Raw genomic sequence first — 26,659 nt, 5'->3', positions numbered from 1 at the left:
ATGAAAGCATGCTACAGTGTCATGGAAGGCCAAATGCGAAATGCCATCTACACCAAAAGTCAGACAAACACTAAGTACCCCTTTTAATTCTGATCACTGAATTTATTGTATACATTATATGTTAAATAAAGATAAAAATGCTGGAAATAAATAGGTTTAATATTCAAATGATCTAAAACTAACACAAACACCTGGTCGGCACATCATAAGTCTATTCGTTTTGATTCTGAATATGTATTTTTCTGCCAAATAAATGACTTGTGTCAAAACTGCATAAAACAACTTTTAATCAATATTGTCATTGGTAAATTTTCATGAAAGAATGATCATCAATAACATTTCAAATTTTCAAAATTGTTTCAGAAAAAAAAAATATTACAAATTTTCGACTGATTTTAATAATAAAATACAAGGCAAATGCAAATGCAATATATTGACTGTACATCATACATATTTGTTATTCAGGTTTTAAACATGATAAATAGGTTCCAATTATAAATCTGTTACATCTGTTAAAAAAAAAATAATGCAGTTTCTCTTAAACTAAACAAGAGTGCACACGCTGAAATGTCTCGCCAGTCTGACCATGATTGAATTAATTTTGAAAGACTTGAAAATAAAGGTTTTACTGCAAGTATCTCATAAGCTTAACATTATCAATGATCGACGACAGTAAGGTCAAGGTCAAATAAACCAAATATAGGTTACATTTTGCTTATAGTATCAAACAAAGAAACCACACTGTGAAATTTAACATTGCCCAATGAACCTGAAAATGAGGTCAAGGTCAGAAGATACCTGCTAGACAGACATGTACACCTTATAATCTTTCCATGCACCAAATACAGTTAACATATTGCTCATAATATCTAAGAGAGAGGCTTAACCAGGAAAACTAAATATTGACCAATGAAACATGAAAATGAGGTTAAGGTCACATGAACCCTGCCAGACAGATATGTAAACCTTACAATCATTTCATACACAAATATAGTTGACCTATTACTTATAGTATCTCAGAAGAGGACCAAACTACAGAAACTAAACATTGACCAATGAACTATGAAAATGAGGTCAAGGTCAGATAATACCTGCCAGACGGAAATGTACACCTTAGAACTATTCCATACACCAAATATAGCTGACCTATTGCTACTAGTATTTGAAAAAACAGACCAAAACACAAAATATTGTCATTGACCAATGAACCATGAAAATGTGGTCAAGGTCAGATGATACCTGCCAGACAGACATGTGCACCTTACAATCAATCCATACACCAAATATAGTTGACCTACTTTAATCTTGATCACTGATCTATGAAATGAGGTCAAGGCCCTCTGACAGATATGTAGTCATTGCAAGGAACCACTATACCAAATATAGTTATCTTATTACTCATGATAAGTGAGAAATTCACATGACAAAAAAACTTTTTTTTTTTCAAGCAGACCCTGAACCATGAAAATGAGGTCAAGGACAATGGACATATGGCAGACAGACACTTTGTAACATAAGATATCTGCATAAAAGGTATGAAACATCCAGGTCCTCTACCTTCTGAAATATAAAGATTTATACAAATAGTTTACATCTCCGCCACCGCCAGATAGTAATACCTAAGTCTCGCATACTGCGACTTTCGTCGCAGACGAAACAACAAAAACTAGACAGTATCCTTTCCAAGTTTTTAAATCAAAATTAAGAATGACATAAACTCTGAAATTTAATTGGTTTCAATAAACATAGTGATAAGCCCAATAGAGAATATTTTTAGTAAAAGTTTATTTGTAATTGCTTCCTTTATTAGATTATCTTATGCTGTAGATTCACATTACATATAAACAACACTATAAAAACTAGTGTTACCTACCCTAGACATCTGTATGAGAAATCTTAAAACAAACTTCTGAAATCCTGGTAGATCTGGTTGTGCAGCTGCACTACAGAATACTGAAACCTTAAAATCCTGCAACTGGGCATTTAGAAAACTAACAAAGTGATGCAACTCTGACCATGAAGGATCTTCCACTCCACAATATCTACAAAAATACATGAAAAGTATTAATACTGTATTCTACAGTTAGAAATATAGGTTTGAATTGTTTGCCACTTTGATGCAATAAAAAAAGATCACATAAAATGATCTTTAGGAGAAAAGCCAGATAAGAAATTTTAACAATTGTTATATTTCTCCTTCTTTGCAAGACATTAACAAATTTCACTTCAAATCACAATATTTTGTATTTTGTAACAATTTTCAAAGTTTGAATTTGGGCTCAAACTGGACCTTATACCTGGGGAACATAATGATAAATAGCCTTAGGTTGAGGGACCATTATAAAAATTATCTGTATAATCATAACGTAAACTTATTGTTGTTGGATTGCTGTCTTACTATTTAAACAGAACATATTTTCTTTACTACTTCATTGGAGTGTTATCACATGTACATCCATATAAGTTTCATTTTTCTTTAAATAAAATTCGCAAGGGTTCTGCAGAACCCAGTGTCCCGCCTACTTTTTCTGTTAATCGCAGGCTCAACAAAAATGAGGAGGTAAATCAATAAAAATATTCCTCTTGAAACTGTCTTTTGATTGTAAGAAGCTTTTGTCCAAGTTTGGTAAAAATCCAGGATAGTTTATGAATCTAATAAATATTTAAAAACTTTTACTGCAGACTGAATGTAATGTTAACTGGAAGAAAACAAAATTTCCTTCTAGATACTAGCATTTTATCATAAACAAGCTTCTGTCCAAGTTTGGTACAAATCCAAAATAGTATAAGAAAGTTATTAAAATTTTAAAAACTTTAACCACAGAGTGAATGTGTTGTTTCCTGGCAGAAAATCTAAGTCCATTTAAAAGTAAAATACGGAAAAAATGGATTTACTTTTTTTTTTAAATTTCCTTCTAGATACTAGCTTTTGATCATAAACAAGCTTCTGTCCAAATTTGGTATAAATCCAAAATAGTATAAGAAAGTTAATTAAATTTAAAAAACTTTAACCACAGAGTGAATATGTTGCTTCCTGGCAGAAAATCTAAGTCCATTTAAAATTAAATAAGGAAAAAATGGATATATTTTTTTACAAAATTTACTTCTGGATACTATCTTATGATCACAAACAAGCTTCTGTCCAAGTTTGGTAGAAACCCAGGATAGTTTAAGAAAGTTATTAAAATTTTAAAAACTTTAACCACAGAGTGAATGTAATATTTCCCAGCAGAAAAACTAAGTCCATTTATAAGTAAAATACGGAAAAAATGGAATTTTATTTTTACAAAATTTACTTCTTGATACTATCTTATGATCATAAACAAGCTTCTGTCCAAGTTTGGTAGAAATCCAGGATAGTTTAAGAAAGTTATTAAAATTTCAAAAATTTTAACCACAGAGTGAATATTTGTGGACGCCGTCAATGACGACGACGATGGTGACGGAATGTAGGATCGCTATGTCTCGCTTTTTCGACTAAAGTCGAAGGCTCGAAAAAAATTGTTCTAAATTATTGCAAAGGTACCAATTGGGTATTTTACAGCATTTCTACATTTTCTGCAAACATGTTTGAAATATTTATCTTAGGCAATAAGCTACTTAAACATTGCAATAAAATGAACCTTAGAAGGGTCAGAAGGCAATTCTTTTTTTCGTCATCTGGATTAATGGGACGGTCAGCATCTGATCTATTATTGACATCAAGCCCTTTAAGGCACTTATAGGGTATTTGGAAGATAGAACTTTGGTATTCTTTAGTATCAAATAGTCTGTCATGTTCTGAAAAGTCTGGAGGTCTTCTTCCACGTAGAATTATGAGGCTTTCTTTCGGAGACCTGCACATCACATGAGGTAACACTTGTAAAAAATTATGCAGATATTTCAGGTCTCTTCCCTGCAAAACAATAACACAGTTACAGAAATGAAACAGCAACTTGATGGACTTATACAAACAAGTTTAAATTCTTTTAAAGTCCAAGGTCACAATATGAAGATATATATAATATGGTCACACTATAAATATTCATCTATAATTAATATGTTAATTAAATGCTTAGATCAATTTCATTTCAGTTCAGCCTCTTTTTAACTTTTTAATAATAAGAATTGAACATTTAACAAATAATCCATTGTGAAGGGTGGTTTACAGTTTCTCATTGTAAATATTTCAGTCTTCAATAAATTATTACATTTATTGAAATTAAATACATTGGTTTCTCTTGATATTACAAATGTTAAATTAATCCTGTATTTTCACTCAAGTTGTTTTAAGATGTTAACAAAGTTATTTCAAAATGAAGTAAGAATGCCTTAGAAAATGAAGTTCCTTTCTACTTTAGATTCATCAAATGTCACCAAATTAAAAAGAATAACTAATGCAAGATTTTAAACATTGAAAATATTTAACTCTTGACAAAACAATATTAATAGAACTCTAGTGTGCATTGACATTTAAATTCTTGGTCAAGTAATTTAATAATTGTTAAGCTTGAAAAATGCCAGAATTACTGTAAAATAATAACCTGGGTGAAAGGATCTCGGACTAAAACATTCAAAGACTCAATGATATAATAATCCATAACAGACTTCCTCCAAACATATCCATAACTAGTGGTAAGGCTTCCTAACACAAGCAGCTGGAATAAAAATGAATCCACTCCATCCTGAACCTTAAAAAAACAATATTAACTTCATCAATAATAAGCAATCTTTGAGGGTATTGTATATGCAATATAATGTCCCCTACCAACAGGAACACTGGACAAGTTTATACACAAGCATTTGATTAAGAGGAAGGTAATGGTAAATTTTCAGTTCATATTAGGAAAAGGTTGTTACTCATAATGTAATTGGGAATTAAATCTAATCAAAAATCAGGTCAGAATACTTCTAAAAAGATGTGAATATATTTTAAAACAACAAACAGCCCAATCTAAAATCACCAGAAGCAAGTTTTTTTTTCCCTTGGAAAACTGATATTTTCGAACAAATTTTGTATGTTCAGGGGACACAATTTCACAAATAAAAATGTTTGACTATATACTAAACATCTAATCAATAGATTTAGGCATAACAGACATAAGCATACAAGTGGAGAAAACTGATAATTTTTAGGAACTTTTAATATTCTACAATTATGACCATATCTTCTGTAAAAGTTGCTCAACAGGAACAAAACTAAAAGTTGGTCTGTAACTCCTCAAAGGAGGGGTTGTTCTAAGGACACAATTTTACCCCAACATTTAGTTGATTTTTGCATAAGGATAATTGTTAAGTATGTGCAAAGTTTGACCTGTAAGATCTTTGAAATATAATGAATATTCATAACAATAAAATTCCAATTTTGCTTAAAGTCATGACAAAATGTTTGTATTTTTGTATTTTCACAAATATTAGTGAGTGGGAAACATTGAGCACATGCAAGTACTACAAATTATTTACATGAAAGTGTTGTAGATGTTGACAAGCATTGTGGTAAACCATTTAGCTAGTTCTTGCATGTGCTCATTATTTGCTGGTCAAAAAACTATCTTAATATTGACCAAATCTATGTATATTTCAGCAAAATAAGTAAGACAACCCTTTCTGTGATGTTGTAAATGCATTTGTTTTTTCATCATTGATTGAAAACAGCCTGTTTTTAATATTGTATCACATTAACTTAAAAACAGACAAAAAGAATGGCCTATTAAGACCTTTATCGTCCTTCCCCTCACCTATATTACCCTGCTTAGTCACTCTGTAATTCTCGTATCACAGCTTTGAGACTTGAGCAGGTATTATCAGCCACGTCACAATATCTGAATAGAAGCTTTATTTTAGCTGACAATCAGGTACTAGACAGCTGATAAAATTGATAAGCGGTGTAATTTGCCCAACCTTCCTGTCAAAAATTTACCAAAACTTTGTTTTAATAAGATGTAACAAAAAAATGTATGTAAGTGTCATTTATGATGTCTTTTACATAAGTTTAATCTATGAAGGAATTTTTGGGTTTCTACAATAACATAGTTTATCTTTTGTTGATGTATATGTGAAAATGTAGAAAAAATGTTACCTCACTAGAAATATCAAAGTGAAATATTGTTGGGTGTTGGTTTCCTGGTAGAAATATTCTTTTCAGAAGTACTTCCATTATTTCATCAACATTAACTGATTTGCTATGTAAAGGAATGGTTAAATTGTTTGGTCTCTGAAGATAACCTCTTTGTGTTTTTCTTGTGAGCTCTGCAACCATTCTTTTTTGGTAAAGTGTTTTTCCAACACCTGCTCTGTTAGACTTTACAACTCTTACAGTACATCTGAAATACATTGTATTTGTACTTAATTAAATATTCTCAACAAATTAGAGTTATTTCATACTTAAATGTACTATCAATGTTGAATCAAAATTCATCAAGCAATTGAAGGATTTAATGTCAATCAAAAGGAAATTTCACCTTCCCCTTTCCAACAAAAAAATGTTTATTTCATTTGATTAAAACTTTTTATGCAATGATTTTTATGAAACATTTAATTATTTCCAGATTACTATTCCACTGATCACAATGATAGATAAGGGTTATGTACTTATGCACAAGTATTTTTTGGAATCACCATTACTTACACAGGCAATAAATAATAATGCACTTCAAAGTTAAACTCAAGCCTGTGAGACACAGAAAGGTGTATCATAGAACCATTTTCTACCCAAGTCTAAGAAAAAAACAAAACATTTAGTACAAAAGGGGTTTCCGTTACAGTGGTTTCACTGTCAGAACTAAAAGAATGTTCTGAAGAGTCATCTCCCTTGAAATATTCTCTTTTCCCAATTGAATATAAAATAACTTACCCATCAAAATCTACTACAGCTGCAGAACTTGCGTGATATCCAGATTTGATGATTTTCAACATTCTAAGCAGGTACTGATTAATTTTCTGAAGGCTTGGCAGGCGAAAATTAGGTCTGTAGAATTTACTCAAAGACCTGACAATTACAGATTTTTTTTCACTGTTTGTGCAGCATACAATTACAAGCTTGTACATTGTGCCTGAAAAATTCAAAAACAGCTCTATGAATGGTATAAATAATTATTGAATTGGTTAACAGAATGTAATGTACAAAGGTTTTCTGAACCATTCACATAGGTCCTTATGTTGTTTTTTTTTCAATTTGCCGACCACAAAAATCAGAAAAAGTAGTAAGGATCATTAGAATTACGGTTCTGCAGCTACTATTCACACAGTTTAACTTATTATAAAAGGAACAATAGTTACGAAGTAAACCAACTTCAAAAGTAGATGATAGTTCTCAAGTTTGTATCCCCCATTGATTGTAGACATTACACTTGACTACTCAATTAACCTCACTTGGCATTTACTGTTAATCAGCAAAATTTAAATCAAAGGAGGATTTTGTAATTATTCAGTTATTTTGAAGAACTTTTAAGATATTGATGTACGCCTGCCAATTCCAAAATGGTAAAAAAACAGTTCAAAAGATGAAAGTAAAACTTGTTGTGGTGCTAAGCATATCCCTGCTATTAATTCAAAGTATTCGCAAACAGGAAGGTGTATGACACATTCAGAATGCACCCAAACATCACAACTCAGCACTGTCAATCTGCTGTCCAAATATGAAGCCATTCTGTGAAGTAGTTTTTGAGAAAAGTTTGACAAAAGTATTTGTTTTCATTCAACATGTTGAAGTTTTAAAGTATTGACAATAAGGAAGATGTCCCACAGATCCAAAAAAAGCACACACACACACATGATACAACTCATCATTGTCATGCAGCGACGAGTCTACCAAATATGAAGTCATTCTGTTCAGTAGTACTTGAGAAATTGTGTGGCGAAAATGTTTAAGTTCATTGAACATACTGAAATATTAAAAGTATAGGCAAACAGAAAGTAGAAGTTAGACAGGTTTGTTAAGTTCTCACAGGTTACAACTCATCACTCTAAAGCTGCTGACTAAATTTAAAGTAGAGAAAAGTACGACGAAAATATTTTGTAGATTGAACAGACTGATGAAAGGACTGACAAAGTGGTTTAATTTGTCTCCAAAAAATGTCTTGTTCATATTCAATACACATTGGCAAACAAGTGCAAAAATGTAGGTGTGACTATTGATAAAAAATTGATATGTAAGAAATATCCATGTCAGATCCATAAAATATTGTTTGGGTTTTTTAATCTTTTCTAAGAACACATAAGAGTAAACATTTGTACTATCTTTTTAACATTCTATAATTCATAAATACTTATCTGCTTTGATGCCTATATAGATCTATTAGCTGTATTGCTTTGGTAATAAATACTATTACCTGCTTTGATAACATGTCTGCAATAATTTTAGAAACAAAACTTTTTGTTCTCAGCAAATGATATTTGATGTTTTTTGGGAATAAAAGATGGTAGCACAATTATAGTTAACTTCATAACACAAGTGCAGGCTGTTGCTTAAATATTTCTTAGGTTTCTAGGTAATTGAGACATATAGTTAAAAAGCTTATCATCAAGATTTCAACCCTGCAGATAAAAGTTTTAAAAAACAATCAGACAAGGTGTACATCTGTAAAAATAGGAATATGAAGATGTGTCTCCAGCTCACACTATTACAATTCCATAGTCAGTGAACCATGAAATCCAGGCAACACCCTAAACTTGCAGATTTTTTAAAAAGTTTGCATCAAATAGAAGGTCCGTTAGTTCTTATTTTCAATTACCTTTGTTTTTCAAGCTGGTAATGAGAGTCTGTAATTTTCTTTCCGCCTTGTCTGCAATATCATAGTCCAAATTTTCAGCATTTACTAAGCAAAAGATTTTGCTATTTTCTGCAAGTAAAGATCTCCTCCAGAAAACCTCTACCTAACAATGTAAAATAAAACTTAACAAGAATGCACACATTGTTATGCTAAGCATACCACTACTTATAATTCAAAGCATTAGAAATGAAGAATAAGGTGTCCGACAGAAATTCCACGTTCATTTATCATATTCAAATATTCAGTCAAGGCAATCAAGAATTAGTTGTGTGACATATCCAAAAAGTGATCACACCTTACAACACATCACTGCCAAGCTTATGACCAAATATGACATCATTCTGTTCAGCAGTTCTAATACTTGAAAAACGTATCACCAAAAAAAGTTCATTCAAAATAATTATTTAAATTAGAAGTATCGGCAAACAATCGTTAGACTTGTATTCTGTATTAAGGATTGGAGTTATATTAGCAAAACCATAAGGCCAGGGTTTTTTAATTTGTTGGTTTATGGATCCGCCGACCCTATTTTTCGATTTGCAGAATAAAAATAAAATTGACATTTCATGCTTTTTTCTTCCCACCGACCCTTACAAATACATTATCCCTGAAATATAAACAAAGATATTCTTTTTTATGAAATTAAATGCATTAAACATTAACAGAAATTATTACACATTGTGTTGTAAAGGATAAAAATCTAAAAATATTATCTGTAGGTTTACGTATCTAAAAATAGAAACCCGTGTTAAAAACCCATTACAATAAGTTCGTTTTCCTTTTTTGTCATAATTCCGTAAGATTTATCATCTCGTACATGAAATGGACTTGTCCAAACGTGGAAGATGTCAAGTTAAGAGTAAGAGATATTCACAAACAATTTGGAATTTTCTTGTTTTAATGATTGAAAAAAATGTTCCTCCATTTGGATATCAAAAATGGGAATGCATGACAAATGATGAAACCGATATCCTCGTCTCTCCAGTGGATGAGTCTACTTCGTTTTTGACACGGACGGTAAAGTCTTATTTTTGTACGACGTGTTTGCAATTTTTATTTATTAATTTTCATGCTTGAAGATCATTATTCACCATGTTTCCTAAAAGTTGATAAAAAGTAAATTGGAGCTGTTTTTTATTGTTTGTACCCCCCTTTTCGAAATTATATGAAGATGGCATGCATTGTATGTTTAAAACAGCTGAACAATAATATTTGGAACTAATTTTCGACTGACTGACCTGACTTTTTCATGTGAAAAATCTGTAAACCAACAAATTAAAAAACCCTAGCCTAAGCTCAATAAACAAAACAAGTTTAAAATTTTGAAAGAATTATGCAAAAATATTCACCATATCTAATGTTGTGTCTTGAGTACATAGTAAGACCTCATCTGACTGAGGTAAAGGCATGTCATTTCTGGGTCCATGATTATACATGTATACTGATAAAACAGTGTTGTATATCTCACCTAAAATAACAATGTAAATCATAAAGTAAAAGAAGAAAACTGCAGTTTTATAAATCAAGAATTATGTAAAAGCTAACCAACTAAATAATCCAAAATTTTCCTCATCTAACAATCAAGAATGGAAATATTTTTTTTTTTATTTATAACAATACCACTAGGAACCTCCAATAAGACTGTATATAGATGTGTGTGAATAGCAGTCAACCACCGTTTATAACTTTATTGACTTACTTTCATTTTCTATTCAACTTAAAACTATTTTTATTTCACTTTCACTTTCTATGTTTATGGAAAACGTCGTCATAACAACCATTAATTATTGTAACATTACTTCCGGTTAACTGCAATAACCGCAAAATTTGTACTTCACTGTTTTATTTCATGTATATACTTGTCCTGAAGATGCCACGCTTGCTGGTAAAATATGATGACCAATAAAACGAGTACCATGCTGTAAAATTTGAGTGTTGTTGTCTTTTGTGTCGACATATTAGGTAAACAAAGTTCATAATTTTCAATGCTCTTCAATTTAATAAATGATTTGTCTTCCAACTGTTTTAATTTTAACAACCACTGATAATTCTTATGTAGACACATGTCTGACGTGTAGAAATTAAAATCCTGGTATCTTTGATGAGTTTTTTCTATCAAATATTTATTTATTGACAAAAAAAATCTAACAAAAATTCTCACAGTTTGTATAATAATTAGAAATAAAATAGGATATAAATTCAACTACGGCATGTAAATTCGTATTTTTAATCATTACCTTTTCTAGTTTAATAGAATCAAATACAGCATACAATTTGAAAGCAATTCTATTGACAAAATATATTGTCAGCATATTACCCAAAGGCACTTGGCCCGAGAACACAGTTATTTCATAGTGCATTTCTTTTAGACAATAAATTCAAATTAAAAAAATCGCACCTGCTCTATCACAAAAAGATTTTTACAGTGTAGTGTACTACTATTGATACAAATAATATCAAAATTATAGAAACTTCTACCAGCTCTTACTCAAAATATTGACAATTCTATGTTTAGGGGTGCTAAAATTCAGTTTGACAGCTTCAGACATTCTAATTTTTTAACCTTTTTTAACTGGACCAAATCACTACTTAACATAAAGATTCAGCACCCAAATTTTTTTAACATGTAATTTCATCCCCTTACTTAATATTTCGTGCATAAAATATCAAGAAATAAATTGGGAAAGTGTATAAAAAAAAAATGCAAGTTATACACTGTTCACACTAGGGACTTTATTCGTAGACAACGAAAACCAAAGGACGATAACTGTGTCCTTGGACCACTTAGAAATTTACATTAAAAAAAAAATGAGCTTTCATCTTTGAACCATATTAGTAAGGTCAGGGTTATTCAATGTGTCAAAAACAGATTATATGAAGTAAATACAGTTTACATACAACTCATGATAGCTGAAGAACTGACCTAGGCACTAAAACTTAACACTGATCATTGAACCATTAAAATAAGGTCAAGACAAGTTGACCTGTTGGATTAACAGGTATGACTTACAATTCTATAAATTAGACCAAATATGGTTGAAAAATTTTAGTAAATGAGAAACTGACCTCAGCAGCACCAAAACTTAATACTGTTCCCTAAATTGTGAAAAACATGTCAAAATATAGTTGAGGTGTTACTCATAGTAACTAAGAAAATAAACTGGATATATAAAGAAATAAAAAACTTTTAAAAAAATTTAATAGCATTTTGTTTTAAATTCTAATCTGACCTGAACATTTGCAAAAATTTTATAAGTTACCAATAACACCTGTTAAGTTTGCATGCAGTAACTTACTCTGATTACAGAGGAGTAGATTTGGTTCTCCTGGCCTTAGGAAAGGTAAGAAACTCCTTTCAATGGTAACAGTTTCTGAAAAAAGAAATATTTTTTCAGCATGTGCGCAACATGAATATGGTCAAGATTTTGTAGTATGCCATTTCATTATAGAAACGATATAAATTAAATTTCAAGGTTAATGTTGTCCAAAATCTTACCTTCTGTGTTAATAAAAAGAAAAGTTTCGAATGTTTTAGTGTGTAAATATAAGACACTGAACATTAAAAACAAATAGTGATAAAAATATGTATCATATTAACTTCATTTCACCTTCAAGGGTCAGAAAAGTCATCCCTTTTGAAAAATTTGCTCAATTCACACGCTTGGAAATGTTTCACAAGGATAGTTACAGACCAAAACAAAATAATGTCCAAGTGAGTACCTTGTTCAGCAAGTCTTTTCAAAATCAGACCAAGATGTTCAATACTTAAGTAATCTGAAACGCCAGATGAAATTGAGTTCAGGAACTTTTCCCACAATTCCTTTAAGGCTGTGTGCAGCAGTTCAAATGCATTTTCCCTAAAAAGACATATATAATAAATAATTTATTCACCTTGGAATATATTAATTTCTCCACATATAAACCTATAAACAATTGGTTATTTTAAGGAAGATCATAAGTATATACTTTTTGAGATAGAATTTTCTTATACTTTGCCAAAAGGAAGATTTTACTATGCTTTTTTCAAAAATATAATAAAAAGTATGGGTCACCGTGCTATTTCCCAAGCTATGAGTGGTTGGAAATTGCCCAAATTTGGTTAGATTGTTCATGAAAAAACACATTTGTGTGCATAAAAAAAATTCTATGAGATAGAATTTTGAAATAAATTGTAAGAAGATAGGTTTTATAATATGTTTTAAGAAAATAAAAAGAAAAAATGGTGTCACCGAACTTGTTTTCTTGCTACAAGTAAAAATTAAAAATTTCCCTATCAGTCCAGTATATATTTTATACTAAAAGAGTTATCTCCCCTTTAATGGCTAATATGAAAAACATGATTCTAAAAACACAAAATTTGATATTTGTTTAAATATTTTGAAAAATACAATAAATTACCAAGTTTTCTTTATATAAATAAACAATCTAACCATTTAATTGCAAATCTGTCTCCAAATTTGCAGATTTGGGCAAATAACTAGACCATTTTTGTACTGAGATTGTACAATCCAAGATGGCGGTATACCATGAATCTACCTTAGTTCAAAGTTCTAAAAAAATATTTATGACATTTATGTTCAAAGTACAATTTAAGAGTTGATAGTGATTTACAATGCAGAGGAGTGGAAATATTCACGTTGCAAATGTGACAACAAAATGTCCATCCACATCCCTGCATTGTCAATCACTTACAACTCCTAAATAGTAATGTTTTGTGTCATATACATATTCATGAAGTTTTTTCTGTGGTCCCTGCAAAAATTTTTTGTATTTTTCTTTACTGAAAGATCTGAGCATACATGTAGTTAAAACAGTTCTAGAAAATGATGGCTGAAGCAAAGCTGTTGGATTAACTGCAGAGATGGATTGAGTCAAATGGATTTGACTCCAAAGCTGAGAATATTTTATTAAATAGACTCAAACTTTATAGACTCTTTATAAATATGAATTAAATTTGGTTGGGCCACACTTAAAAATAATTTGGTTTGCCCAAACCCTACCCATAGGTAGAGACAGTGGGTAGGTAAGTAGGCATTTCCTATTTTTTTTCCAGAAAAGATAAATTGAAGTGTCAGATGTTTTTTAGTCTTCATGCCTATTGATTAAAAAAACTTTTTCACATCAATGACAAGATCTTTAATGTTTGTCTTGAATATAATACATGGAATATTTGCCATTAGGTTTTATGCCAAAAAAATCAATTGACCAATCCTCCAATATAAATTTGGTTACATGTACAATTTTCGTTGTTATTCTAAAAAAAAGTCTACAATAGCAGTTTTTAATCATTGAAATTTTAATGTTACATATGGGGAAATTATTTTTAAATTCCATTAGCAAAATTCCACTAAGTTTCAACAACTTTTGGGATTTAGTCCTGTGTCTGAGTGGAACAAATTCAGGGGATATAAACATGCACTGTTAAATAATGAACTCTTTGTCAAAAACTAGAATGCCATGATGCAATTCACATTTTCAAAGAGTTTTCTAAACGAAAATAGGGTAATCAACTCTTGGTAGTACGAAGAGCAGGTGGACAGTGTATCAGTCAGCACATGTTATGTTTGCATCATAGATTGAGAAACATTCACACATTGCTTTTTCAAATTTCAACATTAGACAAAATGGATTACAGATGTCAACTTTGATTTTGACCATTCATCTGGATTTGCTGCAGTTTGGCAGTCTTTTGTTTGGATTAAAGATGTAATTATAAGTGATTACTGTAAATTTTCATAAATTGCTAAAATTAACAAAATGCATGTTTTGAAATGTATGTATATATAGATTAATAATGTTTAATTTGGGATAATTTTTTTTTTGCAGGTGACTGTTGTTCAGAACAGAGATTAAATCGAAAGAATTTGTAAATGTATCATATTTCTTCTTTTCAATGGAATGCACTTTCGTGGAACTAATAACTTCCTTTACTGTAACTTCCAAAAAATAGAAGTTATTGTATGGTATGACATCACTAAGTGTAAGTTGTAGTGCAGGCTGGCTCCTCCCTTTTAACATCTTTACGATTTGTAGAACAGATACTTTCATGGGCAAACACATGAAACCATGACATAAGTTGAACAGAAAGTTGCATACGATGCTGTGCAAAGTATACCCCAAGTTAATATTAGATATTTATGAAAACTTCCATGCTCAGTGGGTAAAAAAAAAAATCCAGTATTATCAAACTGGAAGTGACTGCCTTGCAGATCTAAAATATTGACTTACATTGTATAACTCTGGATTATAAAAATTTATGTCAAATGTTAAATTATTCCTTAAATTGGAAGCTGAGGATTGTGTAAAGATAGTAACAGACAGACATCAAGGAGATTGTGGTTTACCAATAACCCTGTGTGTTTGGGTTTTTTAGTATATGAGTAACAAAAAACTAAATATCCCAATAAGAATGTATCAATCATGATGATTTGCAGTTATATCCAGTCTCACAAGAAAAAAATTCCCTAAATAAAAATCCTCAGACAAATAAACATGAGATCAAGTACTAGAAATTGTTTCAATAGTTCAGTGTGCAGGAACTGTGTTGAAACAATTGACTCTTCTTGACTGTATTAGCCCTATGTCTGACAAAACATGCAATTAACAGGAATGTACAACTGACACAAAATTGATAGAATGAAAAATCTAACTTGGGTACATATACTTTATTTGATTTATTTATATATATGTTCTAGTGAGGACCCTAAGATAACCTACCTCCAAGGGTGACTGGGGAATGGAAAATGGTCACTTCAGTCTTCATCCAACTGGCAGTAAAACCCTTGCCAAAGTGGGGCGTCCATTTGGCTGTGCAGGATGTACAAGTATGCAGCCATGTGCAGTCAGAATGGCGATGTTTAATCTGATGCCTCGTGTAAAGAGAGTGCCACGCTTTTAGCAAGTTAAAAACCCTTGCAACAACTCATTAAGGGGTCCATAGGTGGCCTGTTGCAAGGCAATATTTCTGTCCCTATACAATATACCCTCATTTTCCAGTGGCAGTCAAGTTTCCCCCCAACCTTCATCCTGGACAGCCTCTATTACAGAACCAATATTGTATTTATTGTTAATTTTTTCTTGTCCTGAACCTGCATGAAATATTTACCACTAGACATAAAGCTACCAACAATCAATCAATCACCTACAGATAACTTTTTGATGATTTTTTGCTTAAATTCTGTTGTTTAGTGCTGCCTCATTGAAGTAAATTCAGCATTATGTTATTTATAAAGTGCTTTTAAAATTCCTTTTATTATGAATACAAATGTATGAAGATTTATGTAGAATAACTGATACAATAAAGAGCTGCGCCATGAGAGCATGATACCCCTGTCACTTTTTCAATGAATAATGTTCCATAACTCCTCCATGTCATATCAGAAATTTATATAAAAAACTAAAGGGAGCTTATTTTAATAGATATAAACCAGTAAACAAATTTTCAAGAAAACTGCTTTAAGCATTTCTGATTTATTGTCTGAAAACTGGAATATCCCCCTTTTTTATAAATAAAATCCATTACCGTAGAAAGGCTTGTATAGTCCGCGGTTTTATTCTCCAAAATTGGACCTTCCAGACGGGGTGCGGACTATAGAGTACAATAAGCAAGAAATAAGAGAAAAATTTCAATTTCGCGGCCGAGGTGGTTTGTTTACGTACCGCCATCTTTGTTATTTATATTGTAGAGGGCGCTCTTATCATTTTTCAAACTAATAATTTTAACTCATCCATATTAATAAGTTATTTCTATTCAATATCAAATTAATACTGATAAATATAAAAACTAAACCTTTCATAACAAATTTCTCGTTTCTTTTCAATGCATTGGTTGAAATAAACTGGTATCTGCTTGATTGAAACGATTCAAACATAGTGAAAAAGACAACCGTAAACCAGCTCAGAATTTGTAAACTACAAAACGTAATCGGTTATTGTTCGTTCCGTTTTGGTGTTTCATACTGACTAATATGGTTTGTATTAGCTTAATACCCTTCAAACATTAATGTGATAGATATATTAAAGACTGTTTTACAAAAGGATGGAACTGTTTTACTTTCAAAGTCGTATTATAGTGATATCTGTTATGTACGGATTTCGACTCTCACCGGTTAATTTCTTCTTTTACACGTGCTTTTAAAACTTCCTGTTTAAATATACACAAGTTTCTAAATTGTTTTTTAAGTGAATTAAACTTATTTTAACAATCGTGAAGCGTTCTAGAATCATTTACAAGCAGTTTCAGCTTCTGTTTGATGATGGAAAACAGGTTTTTCCAAGAAAATACCGCAAACGACCCCACAGGATTTGAAATTACCGGAGTTTCATTAGATCTTTTCTAACAGTTACAAAAAGTTTTTTTACCTAAAATTTCGTGGGGAGAAGGGGGTGCGGACTATGTACCAGTGCGAACTATACAAGCCTTTCTACGGTAACTTGGAAACGTAAAATCTAAAATTTATAAAAATCAAAAGGGAGCTTACATTAATAGATATAAACAGTTTACCAAAGTTTAATGAAAATTGGTTAAAGCACTTTTGAGTTATTGTCTGAAAACTTGAAAATCCCACCTTTTTTTATAAATAAAATCCAATAACTCGGAAATGTAAAATCTAAAATTTATAAAAATCAAAAGGGAGCTTATGTCCAGATATAAGGAATTCACCACAGTTTCATGAAGATTGGTTAAAGCATTTTTGTGTTATTGTCCGACATGTTGGCATCGGAGGGACAGCGGTATACCATAATACGTCCCGTAAACAGGCGTATAAAAAGTATACCACAAGTTTTTTTTCAAAAATGGCATTCAGACAGTCTTGGTTATACTTATATATACAAGTAAGGTTTATCTACTTAAAGATTTAAGCAATATTTACTCGCATGAATAAATTTGTCAGATTTCAAAGTTTCAATCAATTATCTCCCCTTATGCTTCTCGAAGTCAATTATTCTTTATAACTCCTTAAAGTCTCGTTTTCTGAGAAGCCAAAACATGCTCAAATATTTTTTTCTGGTTCTCTTACTAATTTTTAATTAGAGTTCAACCTTTTATCTCACAAACATAACAAAGTAATATACAGCACACAGATGGAAAGTTACTGGTAACAATGCAATGCCTTTCGAAAACTTCTCCCTGAAGGCTTGTACCAAGAGCAATAAAGTTGAGAGAAATTCAACAACAGTAGAAAAGAAGAGTTTCTCACTCATGCCAGTTAAAAAAATCTGAATGAGGCAACTCTACCTTCAAAAATTTTCAGTAAATAAAAAAGAATACTTGTTAACAAATCTATATAAAGGACAATAAATTGTTTGTTTACTGTAACTGTATTAAAATATCATAGTTAGAGACATTTTCTGCCACAAAAAAAATGCAGGCTTTAGATACAAGGTTTTGATTTGAAAATGTCTTAACTGCTGAAGTTTCAAAATTCTAAACTAATTTGATACTGTCACTGTTGACTATGATTTTCATTCAAATAAAATGAATGAAAATCAGAGTCAACAGAGAAAATTTGAAATTTGTTTACAATTTTAAAACTCCAGACTTTTTTTATTTTCAAGTAAATTAATTGATTTTTACTCAAATGGAATCAAATGAAGCTTCTTTGAATTTTACTAATGTACATGCTACAACCAAAATTTATTTGTCCTACATGAATAAACAATGAAAAAACAAGGTGTCCATAGTACACGGATGCCCCACTCGCACTATCATTTTCTATGTTCAGTGGTCAAATTAGGGTAAAAACTCTAACTTGGCATTAAAATTTGAAAGATCATATCATAGGGAACATGTGTACTAAGTTTCAAGTTGATTGGACTTCAACTTCATCAAAAACTATCTTGACCAAAAACTTTAACCTGAAGCAGGACAGATGGACAAATGGACAGACACACGGACGCACATAATGCCCTTCTACTATTGTTGGTGGGGCATAAAAAAATGTATATTTACTCTGTTTGCATGCCAAGACCATGCACCAAGCCTTCCGTCATTGATTCCATAGAATGTGGAGATTGTATCCATCCTGTATATCCTCTGTATGCCTCATTGTCAATGTTATCCTCACTCTGCATAGATCCATTTGAAGATGGTTTTGTATTAAATTCAGGTTCATGTTCCTCACACCATACCAATGCTGATTAAATTTAAAATGGCATCTTTTAAAAACATGTAGCAATACATAAGTCATAATTTATCAATTGAAATACCATAAATGCATTATTGTACATTCAGGCCAAAAATAAAATTTGAATAGACCACTTTCGAGTTATGTCCTTCACCAGAAAAAGTTCGTCAATTTTGTGCGCCTTTATGATGTCATTTACCAGATAGAGGGGATCGCCTGTATCCCTGCTCTATCAAAGTTCATCAAGCGTCTTTGTGATCATCATAATGCATGGTAAACTAGAAATAATATTTGTACCGTAGGTACTTAATCACATTTCCCTAATGACAGCAGTGCTGATTATCATTTATGAGAATTTAATTTGCCGACTAAATCATGCAATATAGCATCATATTTTTTTCAACCGATCGCTCAACATGGGAACGGATGTGCTGACGCCCCCAAACGTACGAATGATGTTCACTAAAACCAAAGTTTTTGACGGAAATGCAAGTTGTCTATTGTGTGATGTTGCCTATCTACCCAACTAAAAAGCAGCCTATCAGAAAAATTTATGACACAAATCGTTTCAAATTAATTTTTTAAAGATTTGTTCCTGCTCTAACACCGTTTTCTTAAGTAACCTACGTTATTCGCCAAAAAAAAATTAAACTATACCTACCTACCCAACTCTACAAGGCACGGGTAGGCAACATCAAACAAAGAATTTTTTAAGGGTGGACTCAGACTGTTTCTATTTGTTTAATGTAAAAAAACTCAAGACTGTTTCTATTTGTTCAATGTAAAAAAACTAATAGAAACAGTCCAAGTCCATTTATCAGCTAAATTTGGAAAAATGAAAATGAAAATTTTCAAAAGTTTGTTTTGATTATACTGTATTTTGGTCATAACTTAAAGCTTCTGTCCAAATTTCCTAAAAATTCCATGAAGGTTTGACAAACTTATTGATGACTGAAAAACTTTAACCTCAGACTATCATGACTATATCTACTAATTAACTGTAAAAAAAAAACTAAGTCCATTTATCAGTAAAATACGGCAAAAAGAAAATAAATATTTTCAAAATTTTGCCCTGGATACTGTTTTTTGGTCATAAACAAGCTTCTGTCCAAATTTCCTAAAATTCCATGAATGTTTGACAAAGTTATTGATATATATCTAACATAAAACTTTTAACCACAGACTGTGAACCTATATGTAATTGTTGACACAACCGACAGAATCTAGGATCGCTATGTCTTGCTTTCCAGACATAAATGTCGCAGGCTCGACTAAAATGGTAACAGGTAACTAACGTCAACTTGTCCTCAACCGGTAATTATTTGTAAAAACATAACATTCAAAAATAAAGTTTTTATTCTGTTTTAACCCTGACAAGATTAGGAGTTTAAGTGATTCTATCATCACCATGATCACACACAATGACTCAAAGTCACTAAAATGCTAAATGTGTAACGAAGTTCCCAAAATGGACTGTGTTGTATAAAATGACCAATTTTAGGAACTGCGTGGTATAAATGACCAATTTCAGAGGACAGTGTCAACGTATATATATGCTCGGGGGGAAGGGGGGGGGGGGGCACTTACTATGTAATGAGTGGTAGGGATGAGCCGCTGGAATAGGTCACTATTTCATGCTCCATAATATATGAAAAGGGTGAGAAATTCAGATTAAGTATATCAATAGGTTGACATTATCACTTGCTTGATTATATCATAAGTATCTGAAACTAATCAGATGTCAGTATTTATTTTTGATGCGTTAAACCACAGTCATAAATGCATCAGCTATTTGTCAAAACAATTAATCTCCATTTAATCCAATGTGGTATTTCCACTGATGCTAGTTATAGATGCTATAAATCCGACCATTTTGACATTTGCACCTAATTAACATTCAAAGGTTTCTATACAGGAAACATGATAACAATTATTAAAAGAAATTCCATAGTGTCAGCGTCCTTTAAGAGGGAACGGCAATGTAACTTTTTATTAGTTTTTTATTTAAAATATAAAACTCAGTGAAAGTGTAACTCTCTGGGGTGTTACTACATAAATCTGACCAAACATATTTTATTGTCTATTGAAATTGAAATTTCTTCATAATGAAAGATACAAAAGGGGCAAATAGAGGAAAGTGTTTAAGATGTGACGAATTTATTGGAAAAGCAAGGTGTGATTATTACGATTGCGTTGCTTCTAAACATTAACATGATGATGAGCGGGACCCCAAAAAAAATCTCTATACTAATGTACCAGAAGATGAAAAATATCCAAATATATATCTATAGGTCTGTTTTTTGTTAATTGATATATGACAAGGTATATATTTTTGATAAACAAAATATATGAAAAGGGTGGGGTACTTGATGTCTCAGCTGCTCATTATAAACAATGCTATAATATCTGTTCCTTTTGGTGATTAAAGTGATGCTTATTAATGAACAGTGTGATTGTGCAAATAATGAACGACATGGAAAGTAGGGGGATAGGAACGTGCCCGATGTTTTCCAAATTTACAACATATATTACCGTGTATATGATCGTGTATCTGTCACCAATGACGGGCAATGTGTATCATTCTTTCTCTACAATCTGAACCTTTCCCATACTATTAGTCAAAGTGTCATCACAGTGTCATCGGTCAACTGTTGGCTGTTAAAGGTGCAACGATTGGGACAATGGCTGCTAGGAGCATGTCAATTTCAACGTGATAATCATGCAGCGCGTGACAGGTGTACTCTCTGGAGTAACGAGGAGCCGAAAGGGAAACTTTAGATTAGTTAACTTTTATTTATTAATTGTTTACAGAAATAGTTTCTACAACCTTACATCAAAGATTACGAAGTCACAGTACTAGTAATAAACGTATCTTCTTAATTTTATAGTTTAATCCCATCTGGGACATAATATATTATGTTAGTATAATATAAAAGTCCAAGATTCCATTAAATTAAAAAAAAATATTATGACTAGCTACTGAAAGACCCGAGACTACTATTACACAGTTATAGTAGTCTCAATGAAAGACCAACACCGAGCGACGGCTGCAGTGGCGTAGCTTGCCTTCTGTTTTTACCGAGGCAGGGGGTCTGGGGGGGGGGGGGCAGCCCACCTTGGAGCTATCGATGTTTTTGCAATTTGAACAAGAAGAATCTAAATAAAAATAATAGTTGTTGTTTAATTTTATTTCATCATAATAATGTTAATATGCCTTACACTAAGTTATACTACCGATTTATTAGTTGATTTCTGGTACCTGCATCATTTTCAATGATCAGATGAATACATAAATCAAAAGCATTTACCACTTTTTCAAATCAAATCCTTTCAGTGAACTTCCCAAATTTAAAATTCTTTACGGATACAGGAGATTGATCTGACAAGTTCAAAATTGTCCTCAGTCTATAGAAAGTTGTGAATGATTTAAACCGATACTATATATCTAATCTACGGTCAACTCAAAGTTATAAAAACAACAAAACACGTGAAGATATCACATAAGACAACCACTTACAAGTCAGTTACCTGACTTGCTAGCAGTAACTGAAAGCCAGCGCAAAAGCCTAATCTCCCAATATATTTCCAAGCCGTCGTATACTCTAATATAGGTGGCTGTATCTCACTGTGACATATGATTTAACGTCATATCAAAAGAAATCATGACCTTGTTCGAGGGACAGGAGAAACCTGTACAGAATTTTCAATACAGAAAAACAAACGCAACGATTAAGGTTTATTTGAAATAATTTTTATGATGATCATTTACTCGCTTGGTCGTGGGTCACAAATCAACGAATTAGATAATCATCCCAAAACGATTGAACAACAGAATTTCTTGATAAACTAGGAGATAAACACATGCTACATGTAAAGTCTCCAATGCACGTGTATTGGTTGTGTTTCGTTCTGGTATTCCTTGGAAGGTCTTCAAATTATTAAATGGTTTTGAACTTTTTTACATTTACGATGAAAATGACAACCGGCGAAGTACTTACATTTACGTTATTCTGAAGTCTTCATGATAAATGAAAACAGTATTTGTTTGAAATTTTTAAATATAAACTGACATTATGTAATAACTAACAGACATATAATAAATATTTCTCTGGAATTAGTGACTCCTTTAAATATTTTAAATTCACTGCTAGTGAAAACTATAAATTTAAAATAGCGAGAATAAGACTTGAGAACCGCAACATATAAATTATTTTCTGTGCATGTTGATTGATGCATATTTTATTTTTGATTGGTACCAAAGTCAATGAAACTCTGTGTATTTGAAGTTCTACACGTAGGGGAAAATGTCAACACACGCCAATGTTTCAATTTTAGAAGTCACGGTTATAAATGAGGGTTTGAAGTCTAAGAATGGGGTTTTCAAATATTTATTTTTAATTATTTTCGCCCATAATTTGATTTTCCTTTCTTTTATATTTAAGCACCATTTTAAATCTCTATTCTTTTAAGTTTAAATAAATTTCAGGGCATTTTTCTGTTTTCTATAAACCTCATCCAGACCCTCATATACTAGAAATTAAATTAAATAATTTACCTGATTCAATGGTAAAGTAATTCGATCGGGGAAGACTCGTAAGTTGGATCATCATCTATTCTACTGATTTTGCTTGCAATGGGGTCGGACTAAATAAATCTGTTGTCGATTTTTTTTTACTCCGACAAATTAAGTTTACAGAAAACTACCGTAAAGGGGATTTCCAAGTAGAGGAGGGAAATGTTTCCACAAGTCTTGAATTCGCAATGGGTATGAATCAATAGCGGCAACAAGACGAAACAAGTCGGTATATTAGCCAGCTAGTCTGCTGCATTAGGTGGAAATCGTTTAAAAGATTATAAAGGATTTTTTTTCTTTTTTTACTGAGGCAACTGCCTCGGTTGCCTCAACGTAAGCTACGCCAATGGCGAGGGTCGTAAAGGGTGTACGGACGAATTGGGGCCATTTCGCTATAAACGAGGAATTAAGAAAAATCACTAACGTTTTGCTTTTTTATACAAGCCTCGTATTTGAGATTGCATTGAAACTTTGATTTATGTTTTCTGAAAAATGCCGTAAAATAAGTATTTATCTTTTGGTGCAAATGAAATATAACCTTGTGACGCAAATGAAATAATGCATTTTTTTAAATTGGCGCAAATGCAATGCATCCTTTTGCACGTTTGCATTCATTCAAGTAGGAAATTGGTCATGATCACTAACGCGTATCTTGATACATATTACGAGTCGACTTAATATACTCTTCTTCCTTATACTGCCCACGTTCAAAATGTTGAATATTCTGACAAGATGCGCATAATTAAACAAAAAGCTGGTTAAAAACGATTGCTGATGAATTTTTGTAATGGTGTTGGTGAATTGACACTTGAATATCTCAAGTGACTTTGCTCTGTCTATAACCAGAGGCAGAATGTTTCAGTCCTTGACGGTGTTAACTAAGGACCAATATCTACAGTCTTTTGTAGCTGTCTGTAATGTGTATATATGAGCTCCTGTACGACTGGAGCTCAGTCTTGCTGGTTTCTGTAAGTTCTTATTCTTGGTGCTATTCCCAAAGAAAATTTTATTTACTCATCATAATATAATGCAATAAGTCTGGGACATTAATAGACAAAGCTAGGTCTCAGAATGAGTAGACTTTGGTCGTATAAATTCATATATACTACTACGACGCTGTATAACGATATTGACTACCCATGCGGGTATCGCACAGTCGGATAAATAAGAGGTAGGTCCAATTGCCCCTGAATTTATTTCACATCATTTGCAAAAAGATCTTTCGATCTTTATTAAAATTCGCAACTCCAAATTATAGACGCCTGAAGATAGTCCAAAACTGCAGTTTTGGCATTTTGCTGAATATAACATTTTGATTTTTAAGAAATATGTAAATTGTTTAACAATATTTTCAGTTTATCATGTATATAAAAAAAAATCAATTGTAACAAAAAAATGAGAAAATCAATTCTCTAAATACTGTTTTTTAGTTATAATACTTTACATGCTGAAATTTAATATTTTACTTATGATGGGAAGAATTCCCTCGGGTGCAAGAAGTATCTGACATTGACTGATTTTTGTTTTCATTTTGGTTCAAAACTATTGAGGATAATGGAATAGACGTTCCTTTATAGTTTTACGCTAGTTTCAAACAGAAGAACTTTTCTGAAGGAAGATAAAGGGTATAGAATATGTGTCCAACAGGAACAGGTATGGTAGCATTGTTTATAACAGTTTTCAGGACAAATTCTGTGAGGATGGAAAAATGCACGTTGACACCAGAAATAGGATATCAGAATCGACAAGAAAGAATAAAATATATATTTTTGCGTTTTTCTGTTTAGCCATGCTGTTGTCCATATTTATTCGACTTATGGCTTTTAAATGTCCATTTGATGTATCACCTATCCTTTTTTCAAGAAATTGACACTGGTACCCTAGATACAATCGAAAGAATAATAATTTGTAGATTTATAACATGACATATCAAAAGAAAAAAGTACGAAATAAAAGTGCACCACAATAAAGTATGCTACAACCTTCTTCAAGATCTTGGTCGCCACAATGTTTCAATGCCTCTGTTGCTACAGCGACTGGATACCCTTGATCTGTGATCATCTTAAGAAAAGATGGGTTTTTTCCGGGCTCATTCTGTAATCCACCCACACTTTGTGTTGTGTCAATCGATGTTCGTGTTTGCGCTGCATTAATATCATTTCTAGCCTTGTATAGGGCTATGAGAAGATTATCGTTGGTACAATCCTGTTTGACAGCTGATAACATTGGATATGTGAAAACGGAGGGAACTTTTGAAGCAGTTACCCTTACAAGTTCTTGTTGCAGAAAAACAATTTGATCAATTGTGAAATAGTTCAACCAGTAAAACTTCTCTCTTTTTTCATTTATGTAACTTAACCATCTTTCATTGCATTCTTCTAGAAAATTTGCAGTTTTCTGAATGATAAATCCAACATCATTGTCTGTACTGCCAGTTTGTCCCTTCAACGTTTGAGCGTCACTACCCTGTCCAAAAGTCAAAAAGGCACATACTGGTCTGTTTTCGTCACAGATGAAAGTGGCGTGCCACTTAGCAAAAAGCACACAACCATTAGAAATGAGCTTGATGTATACATTAGAAAGTCTCACAACAGCATCCAAAATCTGTAATATTTACACAATTATACCAGAGACATATAATACAATGTATTATATGTCTCTGATTATACTAATACTAGTGTGAACCAATTTCATTGCAAATGGTCAGTTCAATTTCAGTTTATCAATTTAGGGTAACTTAATAATTTTTTTTATGAATTAATATTTCTCAGCGAGACACAGCTTGCTTTGGACGATTCACGTGAGATACCGTGGCATTTTATAAACAGACGATTAACCACTGGTAAATTAATTATGAAAAATATTTGTTTGCATTACTACATGTAATGTATAATGTATAGTATTAATGTACTACATTATTATTTATTACTAACTAATATTATACGCTTTTGTCCCTTAATATATAAAAAAATCTTACCATCGTAAATCTTTCAATATCAATGTTTTCGTTATCTCTATCTTGCTACTAACATAAGTAATGATTGAAGAATTTTAGTCCTTTGAAACGGAACAGTATTATATTTTTTATATGAACGATTATTTTGGAAATGAGGATCTGGATGGGATTAAAGAATTATACAGTAAAATGACACAAAGTAGAGAATAAAGGACTAAAAAATTAAGGTTACAGAAAAATAGAAAAACAGAAT

General features: G+C 31.7%; 1 protein-coding gene across 1 annotated transcript in view; it reads right to left on the bottom strand.

Annotated features, from left to right (window-relative positions):
• Positions 1–26,659, bottom strand: part of LOC127721093 (E3 ubiquitin-protein ligase rnf213-alpha-like) — a 160,901-nt gene that overhangs the window by 107,453 nt on the left and 26,789 nt on the right. The window contains exons 7-17 of the mRNA XM_052227777.1: positions 25,433–26,054; positions 18,703–18,886; positions 12,471–12,607; positions 12,047–12,121; positions 10,100–10,218; positions 8,712–8,853; positions 6,833–7,031; positions 6,059–6,302; positions 4,524–4,670; positions 3,624–3,895; positions 1,874–2,042 (exon numbers count right to left, since the gene is read on the bottom strand). Of these exons, the coding sequence (XP_052083737.1) occupies positions 1,874–2,042; positions 3,624–3,895; positions 4,524–4,670; positions 6,059–6,302; positions 6,833–7,031; positions 8,712–8,853; positions 10,100–10,218; positions 12,047–12,121; positions 12,471–12,607; positions 18,703–18,886; positions 25,433–26,054 (2,310 nt within the window). The remainder of the gene's footprint in view (positions 1–1,873; positions 2,043–3,623; positions 3,896–4,523; positions 4,671–6,058; positions 6,303–6,832; positions 7,032–8,711; positions 8,854–10,099; positions 10,219–12,046; positions 12,122–12,470; positions 12,608–18,702; positions 18,887–25,432; positions 26,055–26,659) is intronic.

The sequence above is a fragment of the Mytilus californianus genome, unplaced genomic scaffold, assembly GCF_021869535.1.
Source record: "Mytilus californianus isolate M0D057914Y unplaced genomic scaffold, xbMytCali1.0.p SCAF_1, whole genome shotgun sequence".
Classification (NCBI taxonomy): domain Eukaryota; kingdom Metazoa; phylum Mollusca; class Bivalvia; order Mytilida; family Mytilidae; genus Mytilus; species Mytilus californianus.
The sequence above is the reverse complement of the archived record's forward strand: the minus strand, read 5'-3'. Positions and strand labels throughout refer to the sequence as shown.